The sequence below is a fragment of the Rhinatrema bivittatum genome, chromosome 2 (genome assembly GCF_901001135.1).
Source record: "Rhinatrema bivittatum chromosome 2, aRhiBiv1.1, whole genome shotgun sequence".
Taxonomy (NCBI): Eukaryota; Metazoa; Chordata; class Amphibia; order Gymnophiona; family Rhinatrematidae; genus Rhinatrema; species Rhinatrema bivittatum.
Genome location: NC_042616.1, coordinates 30,803,128 through 30,813,310, shown reverse-complemented (window position 1 = coordinate 30,813,310; position 10,183 = coordinate 30,803,128). Strand labels below are relative to the sequence as shown.

At 45.8% G+C, this 10,183-nt stretch overlaps 1 protein-coding gene across 2 annotated transcripts in view; it reads left to right on the top strand.

The window, feature by feature from the left end:
* The first annotated feature begins 2,012 nt into the window (after positions 1-2,012).
* Positions 2,013-10,183, top strand: part of LOC115083738 (oocyte zinc finger protein XlCOF6.1-like) — a 10,621-nt gene continuing 2,450 nt past the window's right edge. The window contains exon 1 of one of the 2 annotated variants that reach the window (XM_029587733.1): positions 2,013-2,074. In XM_029587733.1, the coding sequence (XP_029443593.1) occupies positions 2,053-2,074 (22 nt within the window). In that variant the 5' untranslated portion in view covers positions 2,013-2,052. Of the gene's footprint in view, positions 2,075-3,972; positions 4,020-10,183 lie in introns of those variants that run through there. The other variant, XM_029587734.1, reaches the window with a different exon arrangement.

Genomic DNA, 10,183 nt, shown 5'->3' with positions numbered 1-10,183 from the left:
GCGGCCGGCGGGCAACTATAGTCCCTTATTGGATTATGGAAGTCATCAGCGGTTGTCCTTACGCACCCTTCCAGGCATTCTGCTTGATCGTTTGGGCTCAGGAAGACGCCGGCCTTAGCATGTGGCGATATTACTGGGTCCCTGGGCAGCTGTGGTACATCCCACTGGTGTGGATTGGCCTGCCTGAGTGAACAGGAAGGAGAAATTCCTACTTATCAGGCCAATACAGTAAAGTGCGGCCGCGGTTACCCTGCTTCTAACCCGCTTTCTACTCACAATTTGGCCGCGTTCGTCCAACCCGCGATTCACTATCCCTTTTAACCCATCCTTACCGCCTCTTTAAAACTTTCCGCCCGCGGCATGTAATATGAGATGTAAACGATCGATTAGCTATTCCCTCCCATACAGTAACGCGCGGCCCAATTATGCTTTTTAAACCTGCAGTTTTGCCGCACGTTTAACCTGCTAACTTACCGCCTACCCTTACCCCTGCTTTAGAGGCAGGGGGTAAGGGTAGGCATCAAACTTTCCCCCAGGCCCCGCTCACCTGCCCTGGCTGCGTCCATGGGTGCCGGTCTCCGGGGCAGCCCCATCCTCTCTACCCTCCTCCCGAAGCAACTTTTAAACAAAAGAAAACCTAAAATCCCCTCCTCCCGAAGCAAGGCGCAGGGCGAAAAGTGACTCGACATGTAAAGTGTAACCAAAGTTAACTTACTGCGCATGAACGGGCGTGCGTGACATCACTGCGTACATTCATACGCTTTCGCTGGCTTGAGCGCCGTGCACTACGGGCATCCATCTTCGCCGGCGGGGCCGCTTTCGCCACCAAGCTGCCCCCGGGAGGCAGGGAGCCTTGTGTAAAATAGAATGCGCTTCATGGACGCACGTTGGACGCGGCTTGCATTTGCATGCCATTTAAATACAGTATCGAGTGGTAGGTGATATAGACTGTGCATGCGGCAAATGCGGGGGCGCCCGGCACTAACGCACCTCTTTCTACCGCTCCTTACTGTATCGGCCTGTATGTGATAAAATTAAAATAAAATAAAATTTCCTTTCCTCTAAGGAAGGCAGACTGATCCACAATCCACCCTCAGCTGCCATCTTGCTTTCAGTTTGTCTTCTAGGTACGGACGACGCTGAGTATTATATCTGTTACTCCTTTCAGGATTTGTAAGTGTCATCACCAGCTCCTTAGCTTAGTAAATGTTAGCTCTTTGACAGAGCTCAGAGTTCTCAATTGGTTGGAAGTATGAGCAGTTTGTCCACAGTTTGGCTTTTCCAGAGAATACTTGCGGGCTGATGTCGGGACAGGCCTACATGTCCTTCACATCAGCTTTACTCTGTCTCCACCTGCTGGTAGAGGTGCATAACCCCATTTTTGTGGATTGACCTGCCTGAATGCAGAAGAAAGGAAATTATCAGGTAAGTATTAATTTCTCCTTTCCTTTTCCCTGCAGATAAGGAAACCAGATTTGGGGCACGATCCCTATGTGCCCATGGTTTGCAACACCCCTGAATACAGAATTCGTACATCACAATGGGAGATATGTCCACTGCCCAGGACACCCAAACTCTTCCTGCCCTGTTAGGATTTAGCACAGTGAGTCCCCCTGATGGAATAGAACCAGATGTTCCTGATGTTCTGGATAATGCTCTTATAGCTTCCTTTTTATTATAATGTGATTTATCCACACAATGACATTTCATATTCTCTGTCTCTGGTATTAGAGAATATTTTTTCAGTTTGATTTGAAAGCCCTGGGGTCTATGGAGGAAACTGATTCTAGGGGCAACATAGAGAGAACAAATCTGGCATTTCCTGGGGAAGAGGGTCCTGGTGTCCTCTTTCAATGATAAAATGTTAGGAGAATAATCCAGCTGAGATCTAATGCACCCTGAGCCCCTCCACGTGTCTGAGTGTTTCTGGTTTTTGGTTTCAGGTGCGGGTTGAACGTTTGAGGACATCGCTGTCCTCGTTCTCCCAGGAGGAGTGGGGGTATTTAGATGAAGGGCAGAAGGAGCTTTACAGGGAGGTGATGAAGGAGAATTATGAGGACCCTCATCTCCCTAGGTAAAAATTGCATTATCTTGCATGTTTAGCGGACTCGAGGGCTGATTTACTGAAGGTCGTTTGTGGACTTTCCTCCTGACTCCAGCTCCAGCATTGCTCTGTCTCTGAGCTGGCACCTGAGATTGGGTGTTTGTCTCTTTTCACGTGTACGGCCCCTGTGAGGCAGGCTAGGAATTTATCTCCAGATGTCTTACATGAGGCACCTGCTGGGGAGCATCCACAAAGTTTTCTCATAGGACTTAACTGAGCCCTCAGCAGGAGGCCCAGGACTACTGATCCCACCTGCCCGGATACAGAACTGAATGGGCCAAATTTTAAAAAGCGTTACTGGCACTAAAAGATGAATACGTGGCCGCATGTGAGCGACATGAATTTCAAAAGCTGCTGATTACTTGCTCGTGCTAAAAAAGGGGCGGGGCCAGCAGTGCAGTGTGTAAATCCGGCAAGCCGCTGCTCGTGGCGCACTGTTAGCTGCGTCTGTTTCCTGCTGCTCCCGCTGAGGTGTACGTCTGCAGAAATCACTTTTTAGGACTAACACGATAGGGTGAGGGGTCTTGCTCAACTGGGGGGAGTGCAGGATGAAGAACTGGAAGCGTCTGGATGACCCTGAGATAGACTGGGCAAGCTGGTAGGCTAATGGGTAAAACTGGGACTGGCTTTAGCCTGAGCATGTTTTAAAATCCTCTTCCCTGTACGCGTTAAGCCGACAAATTCTTAAGGAAGAAATGTGCTTTACATCTGCTCGAGTACACATGCTAGGCATAATTTACATAATTACCCATGTACTTGTGCATCGAGATTTAAAACTCCAGCGTAACTTTGCTCGCTCGCTCCCTCCCACGTGCACTTACGGTCACGTGCATTCTTTGTTTTACAATTAGCTGAATATGAACAGCAGGATACAAGAGGCCTGAGCTTGCTTTCATGACTGTCATTACCCCTTTACCCCGTGACATACTTAGCCATGCACTGATATAATAGGGAGGTTTCAGCTTGTCTGCATACTTCTAGCTGTCTCATGGCCATTTTTCCCTTCTCCCCTACCTACTGATCCATTGTCCTTCCTCTTCTTGATGCTAACCCTACCCAATCTCATTCCCCACTTCTGTCCATTGGGAACATCAGGTGCCTGTTCAGCCTCCCATTTTCTCCAGCTCCTCGGCTATTCTATCTTCTGCCTTGTCCATTGCTTTACAAAGTTTTCTTCCTCTCATTAAGCCATCACCTCCATCCCTAAGCGTCTTTACTGGTCATCAGACCTGCTCTTTCCCTGGATATCAATCTCAGTCCTGTCCCCTGTGGTAACTCTCATCCACCCCCACTCTCCTCCCTCTTCTCTCCCTCTCAGGTTTTATCTATGGAGTATCCGCTCTGTTCCCAGCAAGCTCGCCTACATTCCTGACCTCTTATCTCTCATTCTCTCCTTCTTCTGTGTTTATCCCGCTATTATTTTTTATATTCTGTTACAGTTTTCATCTCCAATACTTCCGTGAGGTAATTCCAGGCATCCACCACATTTCTGTGAACAAAAAATATCTCTTTATATTATTCCTAGTCCTCCCCCCTTGGAACTTTATATCATGACCTTTGCTCTACAAATTATTTTCCATTCAAAAGACGTTTGCTTCTTGAGCATTATTACATTTCAGGTATGTAAGTGTCTGTATCGTATCTCCCCCTTTCTCCTCTCCTCTAGGTTATACATATTTAGGAGCTCATCTCATAAGGCTTTTGGTGCAAACCCCATTGTTAGAAGTTTTTCATGGTCACCAGTGGTTGGTCAGAAATGCACAGCTCTATCACTGTGTGCCACTGCCAGAGCAGTGATTATAGGATCCAAAACCCAGATCCATTTGCATGGTCACTAATGCATGATTAATGTCTTCTTCTATCACCAGCAAGATGATGAGGTCACACAGCAACCTAAAGGAGGAGATTCGAGAAGGACTGATCCCAAGAGAATCAGGAAATGTCTTTGAGAATTTTTCACAGGGGACTGAGAGGAGCAACACCAGGAATAGTCAGCAGGAGTCAGAGAAGAAGCAGAGAGACCCTGCAGGAGGCTCACAGGATGGAGTCACTGCATGTGAGATGGAGGTCAAAGTCATCTCTGAGCACCAGAGACACGTGAGCACAGAGAACCCCTTCCAGAGCAATAACAGTGATCAAAAGACTTCTGCCTCTTCACCAGAAGGAGGGAAAGGGGAAGAAATCCTTTCTGTGTGACTCCTGTGGTAAAAGCTTTGGTAAAGAATCGCATTTAATATTGCATCAGAAATCCCACCCACTCCAACCACTATTTCTATGCAATAAATGTGGGAAAAGCTTTAGTCAGAAGAAAAATCTAAAAGTGCACCTAAAACATACATGAAACAGAGAAACCCTTTCCATGCAATATTTGGAGGAAAATGTAATTAGTAAGTATAAGCTAAACTTACATCACACATCTACACTGGAGAGAGACCATTTACCGATAGTAAGGGTGGGAAAAGCTTCATTAGCCAGAATATACTAATCTCATACCAGAAAATCCACACCGGTGAGAGACCATTCTCGAGCACTAAAGGTAGAAATTGTTTTGTTAGGAACAAAAAACCTCACACAACACCAGAAAATCCACACTGGAAACAAACCATTTACCTGCACGGAGTGTGGGAAAAGCTTTCCGTCGTAAGGATAAGTTAATGTTGCACCAACAGCATCCACACAGGAGAAAGACCATTCTCCTGTACTGAATGTGGAAAACGTTTCATTAGCAAATCACGCCTCTCCCAACACCAGAAAATCCACACCGATGAAAGACCATACCTGTGTATTGAATGTAATAAAAGCTTCCGTAGGAATGGTGCCCTCACCAGACACATGAGTATCCACACAGGTGACAGACGATTCTCATGTAGTGAATGTAATAAAAGATTCAATGGGAAGGGCGCCCTCACTAATCACATGAGAATCCACACAGGTGAGCGACTATTCTCCTGTACTGAATGTAATAAAAGCTTCTTTATGAAGGGTACTCTTACAAAACACACATGAGAATCCACTCAGGTGAGGGACTGTTATCATGTAGTGAATGTAATAAAAGATTCACTGTGAAGAGTGCCCTCACACGTCACATGAGAATCCACAGAGGGAAGCGACCTTTCTCATGTAGTGAATGTAATAAAAGATTCATTCTGAAGGGTGCCCTCACAAGTCATATGACAATCCACACAGGTGACAGACTATTCTCATGTAGTGATGTAATAAAGATTCAATGGGAAAGGGCGCCCTCACAAATCACATGAGAATCCACACAGGTGAGCGACTATTCTCCTGTACTGAATGTAATAAAAGATTCACTGTGAAGAGTGCCCTTCACAAGTCACATAAGAATCCACACAGGGGAGCTGACCATTCTCTTGTAGTGAATGTAATAAAAGATTCCCTGAGAACAGTACCCTCACAAAACACATGAGAATCCACACAGGGGAGCGTCCATTCTCCTGTACTGAATGTAATAAAAGATTCACTGTGAGAGTGCCCTCCACAAGTCACATAAGAATCCACACAGGGGAGCGACCATTCTCATGTAGTGAATGTAATAAAAGATTCCCTGTGAAGGGTACCCTCATAAAACATATGAGAATCCACACAGGGGAGCGACCATTCTCATGTCATGAATGTAATAAAAGATTCCCTGAGAAGTGTGCTCTCACCAAAACACATGAGAATCCACACAGGGGAGCGACCATTCTCATGTAGTGAATGTATAAAAGATTCACTCAGAAGGGTGGCCTCACAAAACACATGAGCATTCACACGGGAGCGACCATTCTCATGTAGTGAATGTAATAAAAGATTCACTCAGAAGGGTGCCCTCACAAGACACATGAGCATTCACACAGGGGAGCGACCATTCTCATAGAAAAGATAGAAATATAGAAATGACGGCAGAAAAAGAACAAACAGCCCATCCAGTCTTCCCAGCAAGCTCTCACACTTTTTGTTTCCCCATAGTTATCTGTTTCACCGACCACCAAGTTCAGGGCCCTTGTTGGTAACTTCTTGATTCCAATTTCCTGCCACCCCCTGCCATTGATGCAGAGAGTAATGAAGGTTTTCTCACACTCAGTACAAGACAATTGTCTCTCTGCTGTGGATTTTCTGGTGCGAGATTTGTATATAGTTATTAATGAAGGTTTTCTCAAACTCAGTACAAGACAATGGTCTCTCTCCTGGGTGGATTTTCTGATGCGAGTTTATTATATTGTTATGCATAAAGAATTTCTCACACTCAGTACAAGGACAATGGTCTCCTGTGCTCTGGAGAAGCAATAAGTAGTAAAATAAAAATTAGGGACATGTAGGTTAGGTTTAGGGGTGGGGAGGAGAGGAGTAGGGTACGGGGGGAAGTGTAGGTAGGGGTAGGGAATTCTCTCCCACTTGCTCCTTAATAAACTGGGAGGGAACTGGGGGAAGGCCTGATAGTTGGATGTATATTACATAGTTTGGGCTCCTGTGCATGCCACCCACACAATGCGCATGTTTTACAATTGGTACATCATGTGCACGCACCAGGAATCACATGCACATGGATGGCCACGTGCTGCTTTGAAAATCTACTCCTAAATATATGTTTAACATGGAAATTTACCCACATTCAGGTCATGTAAATGGTTTGTAGTGGGGCAAATGGATTTTCATGTGTGTTTTAAGAAATGATGCTTCCTAATAAAGGACCTTCCATTTTAATCCACGAGAATGTCCTCTGCTATGTGTGAATTTTCATGGGTTTTGTGAGATCACCCTTCAGTGTGAAGCTTTTACTACATTTAGTACATGAGAATGTACTGAGGCAACTCCAACTTTACTCTCTGCATCAACAGTACTGATGCAACCCCTACATTACTCCCTGCATCAACAGTACTGATGCAACCCCAACATTACTCTCTGCATCAACGTGTAGCAGATGGACTCAAGACAAATGGGTATGGTGTGCTCGTGCTAGCAGTTGGAGACGGATCTGACGTCAGCACGGGTACATAACCATCGAATAGCTATTCCCTCCCATATAGGACGGTAGAGAAGGTTGAAGGGGCTGAAAGCAACAAAAGTAAGTTGATAAACATGTCGAGTAGCTTCGGGAGGAGGGGGGATTTTAGGTTTTTAGGTTTCTTTTGGGGGAAAGTTTGCTGTCTACCCTTACCCCTGCCTCTAACGCAGGGGTAGGGGTAGGCGGTAAATTAGCAGGTAAACGCGCGGCTAAACTCCAGGTTAAAAAGGCGATAGTCGGGGCCGGGGCGTTACTGTATGGGAGGGAATAGCTAATTCGATGGTTTACATCTAATATACATGCCGCGTGCGGAAGGGGTTACCCGGTGATTTAAAGAGGCGGTGAGGATGGGTTAAAGGGGATGTGTATCGCAGGAAGGACTAATGCGGCCGGAAAGTGAGTAGAAAGCGGGTTAGAGCGGGGGTAACCGTGGCCCCCACTTTACTGTATCGCCTGATAGTTTGGCCTCCTGTGCATGCCACCCACACAATGCGCATGTTTTAAAATGGTACATCCATGTGCACGCACCAGGAATCACATGCACATGTTTAGCATGGAAATGTACCCACATTCAGGTCATGTAAATGGTTTGTAGTGGGGCAAATGGATTTTCATGTGTGTTTTGAGAAATGATGCTTCCTAATAAAGGACCTTCCATTTGAATGCATAAGAATGTCCTCTGCTATGTGTGAATTTTCATGTGTTTTGTGAGATCACCCTTCAGTGTGAAAGCTTTTAATACATTTAGTACATGAGAATGTACTGAGGCAACTCCAACATTACTCTCTGCATCAACGGTGCTGATGCAACTCCAACAGTTACTCTCTGCATCAACGGTACTGATGCCAACCCAACATTACTCTCTGCATCAATGGTGCTGATGCAACTTCCAACATTACTCTCTGCATCAACGGTGCTGATGCAACTCCAACATTACCTCTCTGCATCACGGTGGCTGATGCAACTCCAACATTACCCTCTGCATCAATGGGTACTGATGCAACTGCAGCATTACTCTCTGCATCAACGGTGCTGATGCAACTCAACATTACTCTCTGCATCAACGGTGCTGATGCAACTGCAGCATTACTCTCTTGCATCAACAGTACTGATGCAACCCCCAGCATTACTCTCTGCATCGATATTACTGATGCAACCCCAACATTACTCTCTGCATCAAAGGTACTGATGCAACCCTAACATTACTCTCTGCATCAATGGTACTGATGCAACCCCAACATTACTCTCTGCATCAATGGTACTGATGCAACTCCAACATTACTCTCTGTATCAACAGTACTGATGCAAATCCATTGTCTTGAATTGAGTGTGAGAAAACCTTCATTAATAACTATATACTAATCTCACACCAGAAAATTCAGACAGGAGAGAGACATCTTGTACTGAGTGTGAGAAAACCTTCATTAATAACTATATACTCATCTCACACCAGGAAATTCAGACAGGAGAGAGACCATTGTCTTGTACTGAGTGGAGAAAACCTTCATTGATAACTTTATTTATTTATTTAGAACTTTTTTATGCCGACATTCATGGAAAATACATATCACATTGGTTTACAGCGAAACAAATTATTGGAATAACATTACATAGAACAGGGGTTACATCGAACTGGGACCCGAGATATTAAATACAAACTGCTAACAAATAATTTAAATAACGTACAAGCGTGAAATAGGACTGAACTGAACACTACCTTCTCTGATGACTCAGAGATACTTCAATGGCACCTCTCACTACACCAGAAAGTCCACACTGGAGTCCTGAGTGGAGGAAAACCTTCCTTGCTAAGTTTACATTAATCTCGCACAGGAAAGTTTAAACAGAAGAGAGACCTTTTTCATATATTGAGTGTAATAAAACATTCTCACAGAAGACACATGAAAATCCACACAGGGGAGACATGATATCATCCCAAATAAACCCTGGCATACAAATGAGGTTCATTCTGACCAAGGTCTGCACAAACAAACTCATATGGAGACCCTGCCCCGAGAGAGACCATTCTCATGCAATAAATGTAGAAGATGCTTCATTAGGAACGCTCACCTCTCTCCACGCCAGAAAATGCACACAGGTGACACGTGATGACATTTAAAAAATGATGCAAAGACCAAGAAAATGTGCCAGAACGAAACAAACTGTTTGAATTATACTGAGTGCCAGGTGTCTGATGCATGGAGACGTTCCCTGTGCCTAGAACTCCCCATGGACTCCAGCAGGAAATTCCCTTTCACACAATGCGAGTGCTAAGAGGGCATTAGCAGTGAATTGGAGAGACTAAGATCAGACTCAGCCAGGGCCACTTTCACCCAGCAGTCTCCTCCATCTCTTCTGCCCCATTAATCTGATGCTGCTGCAGCTTTAGTCCTTGTTGGCTGATGGGAGGGCAGTCGCATGCTGCCTCCTCGTTCTGGCCATGCTGACCAATGCACGCACATCTCTACCTTCTTCCAGCCCTCGCAGGACCATGCAAGAGCAGCAGGAGGCTACTTCCACCTCCTGACTCTTGCAGGCTGCTGCCAGTGTGGTGTTAAGGGCTTTGTGCTATGGGCAGAGCTGGTACAAGAGTATTAAATACCCTAAGTGAACCTTCAGCCTTGTACCCCTTTCTCCCAAATTAATTTCAGGTTCATAGACCCTGCCCTGAGATAATTACATTCATCATTCATGAAACCCAGCACCACCATCTCAGTACAATCCTGTAACAATGGGTACTTTTAAATATGAAACTTTGCTTTATAAATCTATACAGATAAACGAAGGATGACCGACGTGCCGCAAATGCGCAGTAGAGCGCAGCTCTACTGCGCATGTGCGGGCAAGGACATGGCCGAAAAAAAAATGGCGGTGGGGCTGCAGGAGCGGGAGGAGAAGCAGCGGCGCCGCGCGCGAGCGGTGCCGCTACTTCTCCTCCCCAGATCTGCCGGTAGATCTCGGGGGGGGGGTCACTCCCGCGCGCGTGGGAGTGACCCCCCCCCGAGATTGCCGGCAGGAGCGGGAGGAGTTAAAGAGCCGGGTGAGGGAGAGTTGTGACAGCGGCAAGGAGCGGA